A 17,884-nucleotide genomic window follows, 5' to 3' on the forward strand; every position below is an offset into this window, starting at 1 on the left:
ATACAGTCCAGAGTTGTTACAGGTTTGTGTCTACCTCTTAAGGTGGATCAGGAAAATAATAGTGGTGGGGTGACTTCAGCCCCGTATTCCATGTTGGGAGCTTTCAGTTGATCAAGATGTGATAAACATGTGGGTCAGAGATCTCAAGGGCTTTTCTCTTGTTCTATCATATAAAATCTCAATGAAATACAACGAACATTGTGGTTGATGTTTGATTAAAGCACTTTGCAGCGCTGTCCTGAAGGTAAAAGTCCAAACAGTTTGTGTCCAGGATATGTGGGGTCTTCAGATACGTTAGCTGTCCTTTTCCTGACCCTGAACCTGTACTGGATGGAGGGAAGCACTTCTTCAGTTGTCGCAGGAAGTACAACCTCTGCCTGACCTCCTTCTAAACAGTGTCTATTATGAGTGTGAGGGCCATCTTAGGTCCCAAAAAAGGGTGATTCCTGGGAACCGGAAGTGATCCACAGTAGTGGTGTTGTTGAGGATGATGAGGGGAGCCAGTGTGTGTGTGTGTGTGTGTGGTGGGGGGGAGAGGGTGTTTTTAAGAAGTCCACTGTCACTTCCACTGTCTTGAGCGGGTTAAGCTCCTAAACTCCAGGTGGCTGTGACTGCACCAGTGGACCAGCCGATCCACCTCCTGTCTGTATGCAGACTCATTGTCCTGGATCAGACCAAAGACAGTGGTGTCATCTGCAAACTTCATGATAGTATAGATCATTGTGTTTATATTGTTTTGATATTTGATTTTTTGTCAGTATCTCGTTAGTTCTAAATACAAAATGCCATTATAGTTAATTTGATTTAAATAAAAGGTTGACAAGCTTAGATCTACAATCACATCTACTTTTGCACGCTTGAGTGGAGACAAAAGCGTGGCCTGCGAGCTGCACCTGAAGGCATCGCGAGTTTGCCTCTGATCTAAAAACAGGGAGCAAGGAGGTGCGGCTGTAGCAACATCTCTGCCACGTCTGAGTCTCTGCAGCAACTATCACGGTTGGTCGGAGCTCTAGGATGGGCCGGTGCTCCTGGGTTGATGTGTAGGGAGATGAAATTGAAGGAAGCAGTAGAGAAGCGGAAGGAGAGAGGAAACACGTAGAGCCACACTCCCTCTGAGAGAGAGAGAGAGAGGGATAGGGAGAAAGACAGCCAGCCACAGGGGGAGCAGCTCCAGCAGCTTTCCAGGGAGAGGACCGCTGCTCTGCTCGGCGTCTGGGGGAGACTTCTTTCTGTTGCTGCTGCAGCCGCAGCTGCTGGAGGGTTATTGTTCCGTCATAGACGCGTTGGCGGGGTTCTTTCTGTGGATTTATTCTTCTTTGTTTGGACGGAGGGGACACCCATGCTCAGCTCAGGGCAAATGGAGGAATTCGTAACCGAAGAGGAAGAGCCGTGGTACGACCAACAAGACCTGGAGCAGGGTAAGACAAGACACCGCAGCATCCCCTCTTTTAGCCGCTGTACGGCACCGCCGGAGTCAGCTGAACAAAGGCTCTCTGTGGAGCTCCCAGACCAAGGCAGAGATGTCACCGAAAGCCTTTGCTTTGTACCCATGCTAAAAGGGAATTCACATTTAAGGAGCTTCTAAGGAGCAGGTTGAGCTTCTTTGACAACAATGCATTGAAAGCATGCCAAGTAAAGGCCTTTATGGTGCTGGAAATGGTCTGCACCAACCTCGGATTTATTCCTATACATAGAAAACACATTGACGAAACTATTACTGAAATGCTTGATTGGGTTAAATGATCTGATATAATACTTCAAGGTGACTCCCAAAAGCATCCAGATATTTTGGATAAAATTACAGACTTTAATTTTGCAGCCGCATTTTATTTGTTTATTGTAATCAATAGCATGGGAGTATATTTACAGGCAGATCCAATGTATCCTAAATAAATACATTCTCAAGTAAGGCATTTGATCTTTGGTTCTAAATCATTGTGAAGAAAACAATAACTCTCAAGGATAAAGCATTGGTAAACATACAATGCCTGTCACATTTACTGTGGCACCCCTTGTATTGATATTAAAAAGTCTTAAAATAATTACATTTCTTATGGAAGTTGCAGAATTTCACACCGGATTGAAATTTTTCAATTAAGTGGCGAAAATAATCGAATGCTAAAAAATTATAGATTAAAAAATGAATCACCATTGCCATATGTATTACCAACCCTGCTGTTAATACTTTTGTACAGTATGACATCGCTCAGTTTTGTCCTATAACATTTCATAAGTACCCCATGACCACTGTTCAGTAGAGTGAAAGTACTATGATGCTATGGGCCTGTTTTTCTTCCAAAGGCTGTGGTAACATTGTTAGTAAGTCAATTTGGTGGACTGTTTTTGGACTTGTTTGTGGTTTTGTTAAATACTTTTTAAAGTCAAAACACCAGTTGAAATTGCTACCCTCGCATATTTTCTTCTCAGTTTTTATTATTTCTTCCCATGACTTGGAATTAGGTCTGGTTGATTTGGTATCTAACGAACCATTTCTGTGTTGATTAGAGCATATGTTTAGGATTATTATCCTGCTAAAAGACCCAATGAGAGCACATTTGCAGTTTACTGGAGAAGTCCTCCTGAGTTTTATTTAAAATCTCCTGGTATTTTGATGAGTCCATGATGCAGGCACCTTAACAAGGGTCCTAATGATGCGTTCCATTAACCTTGGAAGTCGGAGTTTACGTAATCTCTGAGTTATAGCGTTCCTGTTTCCTGCTTGTTGTTGTTCTTATTGCTAGCAACTGCAACTTCAGTCTTATAACACTATTAATGACAATAAACACTGTTCTACGCGGTATTTCATGCACACAAACACAGTTAAAACATCACGTCTTATAAACATGTAGTATTTGTACGACTGACTGACATAAAAAAATACAGAACTGCGAAAAACAGTCACAGTAAGAAAGTTTTACACTCTTGATGCAAGTAGCAGCCATCTTGAGTGCGGACGTTTGGTAAGGTCCTGTTGCTCTGAAATTCCAGCTCATAATTCCAACTTTGTGGGGTGTTTCAGTTGAAATTGCCTTCATCCTACCATCATACTTTCCAGTTTGGGACCTCATCTATAATACAATGCAGTCAGATTCAATTGATACTGTTGATTGTTAAAAAGGTATCTAAGGAAGCCCAGCTGGGTGTATGGTGTCATTAACTGTGCAGCAATTCCTCCTTTTGAGCAAGCATGTGGCGAAAGTAGAAAGGAACTGTTTCCCATTTAACCTCAGCAGAACACACACAAGAACGTATGTGTGTGCAAACCATCAGAATGCAGGATTTGGTTTCCAAAGTTGGCAGCTTAAAAGTAGGTATTTTGAAATAACTTGATTTAAGAAGAAATTATTCACTGTAACAGTGAGATGGAAAGGTTTTTCTTGTAGTCCTGGTGATGAAACTTAATTTAAAATCGTCTGATTAACCTCTATCCATTAAAGGCCCCATTTGCCCCATCAGTCCCATGAGTTTATATGAGCTATATGGTTTCGATTCCATCATATCAAGCTTAGAAGCATATTGTTTTACTCTAAAGTGTACCAAACCTACCATTCATTCAGCTTGCAGTGTGTACAAATGGGCCAACAGCCCTGTGCTCAGATCTTTGTTGGACCTAATTGAAGTGATTGGTGAGTCATCAAGTTCTCTGCACCACTTACTTCGTTTCCGGCCTTCCTCCTTCTTCCAGTCTCCTGTTTTTGTGCCAGCTGAAATGATGCTGATGTTAGAATATTACTAGGATAAAAACACACACAGACACACACACACACACACACACACACACACACACACACACACACACACACAAGGACACATTTGCTTGCCGCCATGAGCTCATGGATTTTCAATCACACTTGTTTCCGGCGCACAATTGAGTGACCTGTAAAAATAGATGCTCAACAGCCTTTATTTATGGGAGACTCAAAAGATGGAGTTATAAAAGAAGAGCCAAATAGAACTGGATGAATCCAAGACTGGAATGGAGATGAAACAAAAACCTCAGCAGGGTCTTCATGTGTGCATCTGTAGGAAGCTGTGTCTGATGGAGCAGAGAGGATGTCAGAGCTCATGGAGCGATGCTGGGCTTCAAAGTGCTGACTGCCTCAGCTCATCTTGGGTGACATTTCTAAATGCTAGTGCGTCAGTAAGGAACACCACTGTCATTGTATCACCTTGATGTCATGCAGGCAGGTATCACTGGGAACACAATGTTACTTAGGACTAATTTAGTTTTTTAGTACAGCAGATAGTTCAGGGCTAACTTTGTTTCAGTGAAGGATCTATTCATTTGTTCTCAATTTAAGCTGGGGAGGAGATGTTGGCAGTACAACCTTTTACCATTCTTAGTGGGCTCAGTTTGAGGACAATGTTTTGAATAATTGAACAACTAGTCTCTCACTGTCTCCTTTTTTAGCAACTTTAATTTGATTATGATGAAAACTGATATCCTGAGCTCGGTTTGTCTTCAGGATAGCAACTGAACTTTTAAGCATGTTTTTTTCCCCTATAATAATATAGTATTATCTGAAGTTAATCGACTGATTGAGTGATTCCATTAAAATATTCAAAAGCTACTGTATTTGCAAGTAAATTGTGATAAAAAAAAAAAAAAAGAAAACAATAATATAATCATCTACATACTTTGGAGAGCGTAAAAACACTGTTCTTAAATTTGTAACAAAATTAATGCACTTGGAATGCTATGCTGCCTAGAATATTAAGATTTTCTCAGAAGTTTTCACTTAAAAAAATCTGGCAACCACAAGATAACCCAGTTATAGTTAAAAATGCATTTCTGAGGAATTTATGTAAACATGTACTGTGAAAAATAAAGATTAAATTAAAGACTCACATCATAATCCATCCGTCCGTCCGTCTGTCCATCCATACGTCCATTTATCCGTCCATCTGTCCGTCCGTCCATCTGTCCATCCGTCCATTTATCCGTCCATCTGTCCGTCCGTCCGTCCGTCCATCCGTCCATTTATCCGTCCATCCAATGAATTACCATTATCATCATGTTTTTGGCAATATGTCTGTTACTGCAACAGTCAAAGCCCAGCAAACACAAGTACCGCTCATTATGGAATATGCTGCTTTACTACACCAGTTACGTAAAGTAATGCAATTGCACTGCTACCTGTAAACAATAACTGCATTGAGTTTTACTAAGAAGCAAGGCCATGGCTTTAGATGCTGAGAATGAACACATCTTGGCTTTACATTCATTTAATTATAGCATTTGTCAGCCTTATTAAAGGAAGCATACCAACATTGAAACCTTTCAACACAAATGATGACTTTAAACTTTAATATTACTGAAAATCAAATTTCTAGTCCCTGAATGTTCCTAGCGCCTGCTCTGTAAAGTGTCTGCAGCGAAGGAAAATAGAAACAGAAGAAGTCCTGTTTTCCACATTCCAGAGAATCTCGTGGGTGATATGTAGCTACTAAAACAACACGGCTTTGGAAGACATCATCACGCATGGCTCTTTATGAATATATTTGCGTATAGTCGTCCACTGACTAAAAATGGATACATTGGCGAGAAAAACCCCAAAAAATTAAACTGCATTTGGTGAGACAGGCCTACTAGAGGTCACAAAGATGGTCTCTGCTCATTTGAGTCGGTCGAAGGAGTGTGTGAGCTCTTCACATGTGGTGTAAATATGCAAGGGTTCCACCCTGTGTGATGTCATCCTGTTTAGGTCACTTTTGGGTCTGTCATGAGGGAGTATGGACTTGTAACGTTTTTTTCTTGCCCAGTTAGTTGTATGGGTTTGTGCTCTTTCTCTCTTCCACGCTAACTCTATTTTTCTTTCTTCTTCTCCTCTTGACTGTTTTATCGCAGATGGTGTGTTGTGTTCACTTCGTCTATATAGCTACTTAAGGCCATTAAATACTTGACAATAAATTTTGTAGGTTTATTTTGTTGCTGTTTTACTTGGTGGAATTGGAACTGACATTGCTGTTAAGGTACAATTTGTAAAATTTAAATAATTTGTTGTTCATAGTTGAAGACTGCATGATATCAAGTAAACTGTGACACTGTTGTTGAATTTTGCAATGACAATAATGACGATACACTTATACCACTTATAACAACAAGATAGTGTCCAAAGAGCTTTTAGTTTGGAATTTTATGCCATGTTGTGCAGTTTGGACTTAAAAATATTAGTGCAACACATTCAGCTGCAGAGCACACTGAGTGACAGGCCTAAAGAAGCGATCTGCCAACAGAAGAGCAGAACCTGAAAGTCATGTACTAAAGAAAAGGCGAAAAATTCATAAAACACCTGCTGAATATTTTGAGAAATGCATCTGGTTCTTCAGCAGACCTCTTTGTGTTCCAAAGTTTCATCAGATATCAGCTCAGTGTTGTCATTCCAGACTTTTCTGAAAGGTAAAAACGATAGAGAAAAGGCTGAGGTATAAATTCAAGAAAATCTGTCACCTTTTAACACAGCGAAGATGCTATTATGGTTTGGGGTATTATGAATCTTTCTAAAATTTCCATAAATACCCCATTCTAAAAAGACTCTTCCACCACTAGTTGTTTACCACTGCTTGTTTATATTAGGAGCAGAAGTGTATAAGGGATATCCTCTGGTGATTTAGTTTCCTCTCTCTTTCAGAGAGGCTGCAGACCACATCTTGCTGACGCCCAGCAATGTAGGCCGCCAGGTTTGCTGAATCAGAGCACAGCTAGAACAGAGAATGATGAAAGTGACTCATCTTACTTTGGATGGACATTAGCACGGTGAAGCCTAGATGGAAACAGTAAAATTTGTTCCAGTTGCTTCCAGTGGAGCTCTTATTTACAATCTGTTTTGCCAACTTTATGAATAAAAAAAAATCTTCCAGCATCTCAATATGCTGCATCTCTGTGGAGAGAAATCATTTTGGCAACAGTGTCTGACCTTCATATGAAGTTACTGGAGAAAAGGACCTGCAGAGGTTGGTGTGCTGCAATGAAGGGGTTTGGTGCTCGGCCTTTTTCTTCTATAATTTAGCTGGTCAACTGCAGAATGTGGTGATGTGAGGACCCGTTTTATCACCCCAAACTCAATTATTCCCTTACCTATAATAGAGCAATGTGCATCATTAACTTTGATGGTGATAATATAAATTATGCTGCTTTATTTAGTCTTTTACTTCCTGAAAAATCTGCAATCTATCTTCCTTTGTTTTTCATTCAGTGGCATAAATATTCATTCATTCATTATTTCTTTCCTCAATTTCCCTCAGTTTTTTGTTTCCACATGGTTATTGAATCTGGCACCTTTTATTCAGTGTTTCCTTTTATTTTCTCCTCATGCCCAGATCTCCACCTGGCAGCAGAGCTTGGGAAGACTTTACTGGAGAGGAACAAAGAGTTGGAGGATTCTTTGCAGCAGATGTACATCACTAATGAGGAGCAAGGGCAAGAAATTGAGGTACGAACACAGAGGTTTGTCATATTCTGTCGAGGTTCGGCTCAGTTTTGTTTGGAACGTGACAGCCAACTAGAGATCTGATGAGCCGGCAAGCATTTATCTCACACTTGTTTATTTCAATGTGTGGCCAATAGTTCTGAAGGAAATGTAGCCCGGGCATTAAATATTTCATCGCCCATCAGTTTTCATGTATATGAAAGCAACATGTCAGCTCTTTTTGTTTTCCTTTCTACTTTCCCCTAATAGCTTAAACTGGATCTTAATCCAGCTGGGTGCCCGAGGGAGCTGAACCCAGTCATATTCTTCATTTCTTTTGAAGTTTTTGCAAAATGACAAATATTTGTAAGTAAAAAAGGCTTACACTACAACCACTGATAAGAAAAGTGAGGTGCACAAAGGTTATAGCCTGATGTGGTCTGCCTGACGACCAGAGATGGGTTTAGAAGAGGCATCCCAGAACACTAGAGGGCATAGTCTGCAATAACCTACAACAATATGCATACTCCTTGAAGATTTGTCACATTACCTAGAACTTCAGTGTCTTTCATTAGGATTGACTGACACAGAGTTGTGCATAATTATGAAAGCAAATTCTGTTTTTTGACATTTTTGATAAGATCTTGCATATCTACTGAAACCAACTACCTCTAGAAGTCCCATAATTAGTTTGATTTAATCTCAGTATAAATACATTGGTTCTGTGAAGGCCTCAGAGGTTCGTTAGAGAACAATGGTGAACGAACTGCATCATGAAGATCAATGAACACAACAGATTAAAAGCAGGCTTAGGTTATAAATCAATATTCCAAGCTTAGAAGATTTCACAGAGCTCTGTTCATATAATCATCCAAAAATACAGAATGGACATGGTAGCTTTGGAGAAGCTGCAGAGATCCACAGCTCAGGTGGGAGAGTTGTTTTTATAGACAAAAAAATTATGAACTTGTTACACTGGTCAGAGAAGGCCAAACGCACTTTTTGACATACATGCCAATAAACCACTATGTGTGGTAAAAAACGAATACTGCACATCACCCCGAACGCACCGTGAAGGGGTTCTGGGTGGCTCAATACAAATGAAATTCACACTTTTAAGATTTTTTATTGTAAAAAAAAAAGAGAAGGATAAAAATAACTTTCTCTTCACTCATTTGTCTTGCTCTGTCACATAAAGTCAAGTCAAGTTATTTATTTTTGCTTCCCAGGTCAGGTTATAGTATCTATACTCCCCACATTTTGTGTTTTTCTTACATATGAGCACCTATATTGCTGGTAGAGCCTGAGTATCATTTAAATGCTCTTCAAGTTAAAGTTTTAGAGGGCAAAATGTATCTAAGTCCAATTTGTGCCTATATTTGTACCAAATCTGCATTTGCATTTGTTCTGTAGTACCTGACGAAGCAGCTGGAGGTCCTTCGGGACATGAACGAGCAACATGCCAGAGTATACGAGCAGCTGGATGGCACAGCCAGAGAACTGGAGCGCACCAACCACACACTGGTCAGGGCCAGCAAAGCCTCGCAGCAAAAGATCGAGAGGTGTGAAGGATGGGGAGTTCTCCTTACTTGTTTAATTTGTTTTGTTCTTATTGATTCCATCATATGCCTTTTGTTTTTCTTCTGCTCCAGCTTGACAGGGACCATTGAGACTTTGCAGAACCAGGTGGAGTCTCTGTCAGCACAGGTGGAGCAGCTACGCTCTATGGAGCAGCTCCGGGTCAGGAGGGAGAAAAGGGAGCGACGCAAAACCATTCACTCATTTCCGTGCTTGAGGGAGCTTTGCACAGCACCAAGGTGGGTGTTTTCTGCAGTATAAATAAGGGACGAGCAGCTTTAAACATATTGTCCAGTTGAAAGGAATAAAACACAAATCTCTTCTTGTCAGGTATGAAGATGAGTTTGTAGTGGGCAGGGCTGAGAGTTTTATAATGGATGCCAAGCGTCAGCCATATGAAGAAGACAACCAGCACCTGAGGGAGGCGGCGTCGGTGCTGAGAGCTGCCGTCCGGACTGAGAGAGGTCGAAGGGAGGGAGTGGAGAAGGAGTGCAATCTCCTGATTGCAGAGTTCTCCCGGCTGCAGACAAGGGTGCAGGTAAAGAGCAAAAGGGTTGGCTGAGCAATTTTGTCCAATTCTAGTATGCTACATGATTTTGTTTCTAGAAAAAATATTGCCCTAATTATTGCATGCAGTAAAAATTACATCCGTTAATGTATTTTACTGGGATTAAAGGTGAAAGCGCAATACAAAGTAGTGCCAACAAAATGATAAACGGTTTTAAAGTTGTTGTTTCTTTTTCAAATATGAAAATCTGAGAAGTGTGCTTTGCATTTATATTCACCCACCCCAGAGTCAATAAATCAGTTCAAGCTTAGTCAGAATGGATGGAGAGCTTTTACAAACATCTTGCCACAGGTTTTCAATTAGAATTAGGTCCGGGCAATCCTAAGACTCAGTATGCTTTTATCTAAACCATTGTTGCTCTAGCTGTTTAGGGTGGTTGCCCTGCTTGGAGGTCAAGCTCCCCACCTTAGCTTTAGATCTCTGCAGCTCATCATAAAATCACAAATAAATGCAATAATGTTTGTGATTATAATGTGACAAAATGTGGAACAGGAAAAGGGGCATGAATATTATTTCATATTCCACATCATCAAGGTTTGATGTCTTTTTTTTTTTCATTTTCACATAGTATGACCACCAGACAAAAACCCACTTGAAGGTATTGGTAATTGTTTTTGTTTCCTCACAGGATGCTGAGAGCTGCCAGGCACGCGTACGAGAGCTGGAGGTGGAGCTGCAGGAGCTGCAGCAGCTTCGTCGCGCTCGGACTTTCCTGCTGAGCAATGAGGATGATGGTGTGGCCCTAACCCAGACTGTCCTCAGCATCACCCCAGAAACCGACACTTTCCTGGACGTGGAGGACGCTGAGATGGGTGGAGGTGTGAGGGAAGAGACTGAAGGTGGAAGAAATGTTAGAGGTGAAGACTTACCTGGGTCCAGCCCTGTGAGGAAGAGCTGCAGCGACACAGCGCTCAATGCCATCGTGGCGCGGGATGCGTCTGGCCGCCGGAGAGGCAGCTACGCCCTCCACGCCAACAGTGTGAGGAAGAGAGGGATGTCCATCCTCAGGGAGGTGGATGAGCAGTATCACGCCTTACTGGAGAAGTACGAGGAGCTGTTGGGGAAATGCAGGCGGCACGAGGAGAGCTTGTGCCACGCCGGTGTCCAGACTTCCCGTCCTGTTTCTCGTGACCCGTCCATGAAAGACTGTGCCATGGGCCCCATTCCGGCACCTCCCCCCACGCCCACCCAGTCACCCTCCACCCCTGAAGCCATTGAGAGCATCAGCAAGCAGGTGGAGGCAGTGGATAAGCGGCTGGGACAGAACACTCCAGAGTACAAGGCCCTTTTTAAGGAGATCTTCTCTCGCATCCAAAAGACCAAAATGGACATCAAAGCCACCAAAGCTACGAAAGCAAGCAAACCGGGCAAATCTGGCAAATCAAGTAAACGCTAAGGTCACAAATACAGCAGACAAGGATGCTGCTGTCTAAATGTTAGGTGCGCGGGCTTGTGAACAAGGGGCTATTGTACACAATCTTATAGAGGGTGCTACTACTCAAACTAAAGTATTGATTTCATCCAGATCTAAGCTAAAGTTAACCCTCCAGAAAATAAACCAAATCAGAAGTGCATGCCATCAGAGAAAAAGATTTGTAGACCTATTTTACTGCCTTACTTATTCTACACATTACACTTATAATACCATAGCTGTGGCAAAGTGCCTCAGGGTTGCACTTAACATTCAGGTTTAAGTAAAATAAGACAAATTGTCTCTTAGAGGGAAAGAAAGCTAAATGTAACAATTAGTCAAGGTATATCTGTTCACTATTAAACAAGCTTCGCTAATACGTATGTATCTCCTATAGGAAAAGAGCCGATCTCACATACTGCACCTTACAGAGGTATTCAAATGCCTAAACTTTTCAACATTTCAACCATAATTTTATTTTGTTGGGATTTTATGTGACAGACCAACACAAAGTAGTCAATTATCAAGTCTTAGTGTGTTAGTTTCCTGCAACATATACCGTGGTGCATGTAGGACAAAAAGACAGAGCACCTTCTTCCACATGTTTGCTGTGTCCCGTACATGACTTGTGGCAAACTGCAAATAAGACTTCTAATGGCTTCAACAATGGCTTTCTTCTTGCCACTCTTCCATAAAGGCCAAATTTGTGAAGTGCACGAACAATGGTTGTCTTGTGGACAGATTTTCCTATCTAAGTTGTGGATCTCTGCAGCTTCTAGAGTTACTATAGGCTTCTTGGTTGGATTTATAGTGGGATTCAATTACACACAGATGGCCTTCATTACAAATTAGGTGACCCTTGAAGACAGTTGATGGTGTTGGACTTTATCTGAGTAAAGGAGACTGAAAACAAATACATGCCACACTTTTCAGATTTTTTTATGTAAAAAACTTAAAAAAAACATTTAATTTTATTTCCGCTTCAAACCTATATGCTACTTTGTGTTAACCCATCGTATAAAATCCCAATGACATTCAGTGATGTTTGTAGTGTGATCTAATGCAGAAAGTTTAAGGGGTGTGAATACTTTTCAAGACACTATTTCGAACTGCTCTGTTGTCTGTGTTTTGACCTAGAGGTGCTAATAATAGCAACACTAATCTCGTTAACGCTGCTGAAAATTTAGAGAAGTCTAGATAAAGTGATGGTTACTTTAGCTGGTCCTGAACATGTCTGACCTTTTTGCATGCATACGAAGTTGCTTCATTGACCTTAATAAAGTTAAGTCCATCTTCTAAAGGGAACCGGAGTTCTGGACCACGTTTAGGCCAAATTTACCTGCTGCTGTACCTGTGTCCTAACTCCTCTATACAGGTCCTTCTCAAAATATTAGCATATTGTGATAAAGTTAATTATTTTCCATAATGTCATAATGAAAATTTAACATTCATATATTTTAGATTCATTGCACACTAACTGAAATATTTCAGGTCTTTTATTGTCTTAATACGGATGATTTTGGCATACAGCTCATGAAAACCCAAAATTCCTATCTCACAAAATTAGCATATCATTAAAAGGGTCTCTAAACGAGCTATGAACCTAATCATCTGAATCAACGAGTTAACTCTAAACACCTGCAAAAGACCCTGAGGAAGATTGTGGAGAAGGGCCGATTCCAGACCTTGGGGGACCTGCGGAAGCAGTGGACTGAGTCTGGAGTAGAAACATCCAGAGCCACCGTGCACAGGCGTGTGCAGGAAATGGGCTACAGGTGCCGCATTCCCCAGGTCAAGCCACTTTTGAACCAGAAACAGCAGCAGAAGCGCCTGACCTGGGCTACAGAGAAGCAGCACTGGACTGTTGCTCAGTGGTCCAAAGTACTTTTTTCGGATGAAAGCAAATTCTGCATGTCATTCGGAAATCAAGGTGCCAGAGTCTGGAGGAAGACTGGGGAGAAGGAAATGCCAAAATGCCAGAAGTCCAGTGTCAAGTACCAACAGTCAGTGATGGTCTGGAGTGCCGTGTCAGCTGCTGGTGTTGGTCCACTTTGTTTTATCAAGGGCAGGGTCAATGCAGCTAGCTATCAGGAGATTTTGGAGCACTTCATGCTTCCATCTGCTGAAAAGCTTTATGGAGATGAAGATTTCATTTTTCAGCACGACCTGGCACCTGCTCACAGTGCCAAAGCCACTGGTAAATGGTTTACTGACCATGGTATCACTGTGCTCAATTGGCCTGCCAACTCTCCTGACCTGAACCCCATAGAGAATCTGTGGGATATTGTGAAGAGAACGTTGAGAGACTCAAGACCCAACACTCTGGATGAGCTAAAGGCCACTATCAAAGCATCCTGGGCCTCCATAAGACCTCAGCAGTGCCACAGGCTGATTGCCTCCATGCCACGCCGCATTGAAGCAGTCATTTCTGCAAAAGGATTCCCGACCAAGTATTGAGTGCATAACTGTACATGATTATTTGAAGGTTGACGTTTTTTGTATTAAAAACACTTTTCTTTTATTGGTCGGATGAAATATGCTAATTTTGTGAGATAGGAATTTTGGGTTTTCATGAGCTGTATGCTAAAATCATCTGTATTAAGACAATAAAAGACCTGAAATATTTCAGTTAGTGTGCAATGAATCTAAAATATATGAATGTTAAATTTTCATCATGACATTATGGAAAATAATGAACTTTATCACAATATGCTAATATTTTGAGAAGGACCTGTATGTACTTGTAGGATATCACTCACATAGGGATTTAGACAAGTTTGCAGCTCAGAAGATGAACTATTTTAATAAAAACAAATGGGAAATTTGCATTGCAACCATAAAGATTGAACAACATGAATGAAGGAAAGGACTTTTAGTCCACAGTATAAAGTTGGCTTGTCAAAAATGTTCTTTATGTTACATGTCCATATAGGTGTTATATCCCATTGTGTACACAAACAGTAATTCCTACTCTCTGCACCCTGCTCAGGGATAGTTGGCTGCAAAAACTTCCTGTCTTCAAGTTCCTCTAGTTGCGTTCATCTAATGCACAGTTTATGTAACCCAATCATAAATTGTTCCTCTTACATGTGTATATGGTCATTTTCCCACCCTCAGCAAATACTCCCATTTGCCTTGGAAGTCAGATCTGGGATTCAGGATAAGAACTCTATTCAGGAATGATGTTGCACCTAATTAATCTGTGTTCCAGTTCCTATTCAGAAAACAAGTGGGGCTTGTTAGGAGATGTTGTACAGTACTATATGTGCATAAGATTTAAAGAGATCCAAACCATCAGAAGAGCTCAGAAAGCTTTGTGACTGCAACTCATGCTGCATTTATACAGGCAACAGCCATTTTGATTTAAGGTTGGTGTTTGTGGGATATCTTCCACTTTCCAAGTGTAAACTTTATGGGCCATTCTTATTAATTTCCCTGACTTCTAGGTATAAATGATAAACAGAATGATTTTAACCTTTGATAAAGAATACACAGCTTTACTTGCCAAGGTAGCTTGTTTTTATGTAAGTGGTAGTTTGCCTTCCCTAAAAGTATTAGTAAACCTTGTTTTCTGTTGTTCTGAGCATAGATGAGTTATAACACCTTAATGGCTATTATAAGACAGCATTAACAGTGGCACTTAACCTCACGTTGCCTTCCGATCTGCGTTTCGGTGAGATGAATGTTTGAATGTGATTGCGATTGGTTGAACGTGGCTCTAGTGTAAAGCGCTTTGAGTGATCGGTTTGACTCTAAAAATGCTATACAAGTTCAGACCATTTATTCAAACCCTTTTTAGTAATCATCTTGAAATGCTTAACCAATCTTCCCACGGTTTTCTCTTTGCTCCGTGTAGCAAGAAATCCTACTTCATATGATCTTCACTTAGTAATGCGAACATTAATGAAAAATGTTTTGTTTATTTTGCTGACATACAGTTTTTAGCTAATGTTTGCTTCAAGTTAAAGTCTTTTTAACAGGATTCTTTCAAAGGTGAGCGTGGTTCTCAAACTGTGGTGCAAGTGCCACTTGTAGTACATGGGCTGACTCTAGTGGTACTCAAAATAAATTTTGAACAGGGGGAAACAGTGAACCAGGAGCAAGTTCTGGTGGCTACTTATGCTGCATACCATTTAACTGTCAAGTCAGAACTTGGATCCTAGAATGACATCAAACCGGGCTTAAAAACCAGAGATTTGCTAAGTGGGATGCTCAGTGACCATGGTAACAGCTTTTGGCAATACAAGCTAATAAGTATGTATTTTGCAACATTTTGTGCTTTCTGTGGTTACCTGCGTAACTACTGGTCAGAAGAGAAAGTAAGGAGTTTTTTTTAAATATGAGAGGGCAGCCATATTGGATTTTGAGGTCTGGGATGGTGAAAAACCTCTTTCCCACTGAGAATTGGGACTTCTTGGGAGATTTATGCTATTTTCTATGACTTCAAATTTATAAAATGTAACTTCTGAGAATAAACGTCACACCTAACTGAAGTACATCCTTCAACCAATCAAATAGTGCCAAGAGATAAGATTTTGACATAAACTGAAAAAGTCATAATCTTGTTGACCAACTCTTAAATGTTTGTCAAGATGGTGGTACTGGAAAACCTAGTTATTGCTACAAGTTCTAAAAAAGGTTCTTATGCAGTCTTAAAAACGTTGAAAGGGTTAGGGTATGGAATTTTCTTGCCAGGTCTGGAATACAACAGGAAAAAGAAAATTGAGGATTGAAAAATGTTTGGTAGATGTTTTTTCTTGTCTTGAATCTCTTAACAAATAAAAATTAAATTAGGCTTAAGGAATGCGATCTAATTAGATTCTTTATCTAAACAAGTCACTCTTGAAAATGACTCCCGTGTCTCAGTAAGATATATTTGTATAAATAACGGTGAAACAAAAATAAATACAATTTGAAAAAAAATTTATCTTTGATTTGCCACATTGCCCTGTGATTTTAACATTTTAGATTTTATCAGAATCTGTATTATATCAGCAGGTTTTCAACCGTCTGACTGAATACAAACTCTTTCAAAAGTCATAAAAAGGTCAATTTCACCAACTGGTCTTTGGACAAATTTAAACTTGGCCTGGTCTTTTTACATGGTCATTTTCAAAGCAGTCAGTCAGTCATTTTCTACCACTTATTCCATAGTGGGTCGCGGGGGAGCTGGTGCCTATCTCCAGCAGTCTATGGGCGAGAGGCGGGGTACACCCTGGACAGGTATTTTCAAAGCAATATATATATATATTTGTTTTTCAAATGAAATAATGATACCAACATTTACAAATTTATCACTGAATTTGTATGTATTTTAGCATATAAACCATGCATAAAGCATTTGATAACCACAGGTGTATTGTAAGTTTTCACCAAATTAGCTAACAGGCATGAAACCTTCAATTTAATTGAAAAAAAAAAACAGGTTAAACTTGAATGAGCTTACAGCAACCAATGTGATTCCAAGGCTTTTTTTCCAGTTGCAAACTGTTTCATTCTGTCTCGACACACTACTAATTTATAACCATATCAAATCACCAGTGAGTTGGATTAAAGGTTGATGGTTGAACCAGTCTCTTCTCTAAAGTACTCTAATAGTTCAATAATAGTTCCGCAAAGCTACTTGCTGGCTGTGCTGTACAGTACATCTCAAGTTTAGTGCACAAACTGAACCTATTTCTAAAAATGCTCTGGATTCTTTTAGCGGGACTTTGATGATTTCTGAGACTGTGTAAAAATGGGCGAACGTTCAAGGTGTAAAGACGCTCCCTGCTAGTACTTCTTTTAACAACTACCAGGCATTATAAATACTGTGAAAAGTCTTCTATTGGGATGTGTGTAGGGATTGGCAGTTAGTGGATTGTTGCTTCTACAACCTACTGACCAAATGATTCGGAACATTAGGAAGTCAATGACAAACATTTTATTTTCATTGATGGGGAGCCAGATTCCATGAGAGAAATACACTACATGAAAAATCTTTGGAGATATTCCTTAGAGATTTTTTTAATACAGGTCCTTCTCAAAATATTAGCATATTGTGATAAAGTTAATTATTTTCCATAATGTCATGATGCAAATTTAACATTCATATATTTTAGATTCATTGCACACTAACTGAAATATTTCAGGTCTTTTATTGTCTTAATACGGATGATTTTGGCATACAGCTCATGAAAACCCAAAATTCCTATCTCACAAAATTAGCATATTTCATCCGACCAATAAAGGAAAAGTGTTTTTAATACAAAAAACGTCAACCTTCAAATAATCATGTACAGTTATGCACTCAATACTTGGTCAGGAATCCTTTTGCAGAAATGACTGCTTCAATGCGGCGTGGCATGGAGGCAATCAGCCTGTGGCACTGCTGAGGTCTTATGGAGGCCCAGGATGCTTCGATAGCGGCCTTTAGCTCATCCAGAGTGTTGGGTCTTGAGTCTCTCAACATTCTCTTCACAATATCCCACAGATTCTCTATGGGGTTCAGGTCAGGAGAGTTGGCAGGCCCATTGAGCACAGTGATACCATGGTCAGTAAACCATTTACCAGTGGTTTTGGCACTGTGAGCAGGTGCCAGGTCGTGCTGAAAAATGAAATCTTCATCTCCATAAAGCTTTTCAGCAGATGGAAGCATGAAGTGCTCCAAAATCTCCTGATAGCTAGCTGCATTGACCCTGCCCTTGATAAAACACAGTGGACCAACACCAGCAGCTGACACGGCACCCCAGACCATCACTGACTGTGGGTACTTGACACTGGACTTCTGGCATTTTGGCATTTCCTTCTCCCCAGTCTTCCTCCAAACTCTGGCACCTTGATTTCCGAATGACATGCAGAATTTGCTTTCATCCGAAAAAAGTACTTTGGACCACTGAGCAACAGTCCAGTGCTGCTTCTCTGTAGCCCAGGTCAGGC

The 17,884-nt window shown here is 40.4% G+C and overlaps 1 protein-coding gene and 1 long non-coding RNA gene across 5 annotated transcripts in view; one reads left to right on the plus strand and one right to left on the minus strand.

The window, feature by feature from the left end:
• Nucleotides 1-12,266, plus strand: part of LOC124874704 (cerebellar degeneration-related protein 2-like) — a 30,217-nt gene extending 17,951 nt beyond the window's left edge. For 2 of the 4 annotated variants that reach the window (XM_047376177.1, XM_047376178.1), the window contains 5 exons: nucleotides 7,321-7,433; nucleotides 8,823-8,971; nucleotides 9,062-9,226; nucleotides 9,318-9,525; nucleotides 10,184-12,266. In XM_047376177.1, the coding sequence (XP_047232133.1) occupies nucleotides 7,395-7,433; nucleotides 8,823-8,971; nucleotides 9,062-9,226; nucleotides 9,318-9,525; nucleotides 10,184-10,951 (1,329 nt within the window). In that variant the 5' untranslated portion in view covers nucleotides 7,321-7,394 and the 3' untranslated portion in view covers nucleotides 10,952-12,266. Of the gene's footprint in view, nucleotides 1-54; nucleotides 1,419-5,788; nucleotides 5,974-7,320; nucleotides 7,434-8,822; nucleotides 8,972-9,061; nucleotides 9,227-9,317; nucleotides 9,526-10,183 lie in introns of those variants that run through there. The other 2 variants (XM_047376176.1, XM_047376180.1) reach the window with 2 other exon arrangements.
• Nucleotides 2,032-5,645, minus strand: LOC124874706. Its single transcript, XR_007039872.1, has 2 exons — nucleotides 5,538-5,645; nucleotides 2,032-5,039 (listed from the first exon to the last, which is right to left on the minus strand). It is a non-coding gene; the product is annotated as an uncharacterized LOC124874706 (long non-coding RNA).
• Nucleotides 12,267-17,884: the final 5,618 nt, after the last annotated feature.

Source organism: Girardinichthys multiradiatus, chromosome 10 (assembly GCF_021462225.1).
Source record: "Girardinichthys multiradiatus isolate DD_20200921_A chromosome 10, DD_fGirMul_XY1, whole genome shotgun sequence".
In the NCBI taxonomy this organism is placed as follows: domain Eukaryota; kingdom Metazoa; phylum Chordata; class Actinopteri; order Cyprinodontiformes; family Goodeidae; genus Girardinichthys; species Girardinichthys multiradiatus.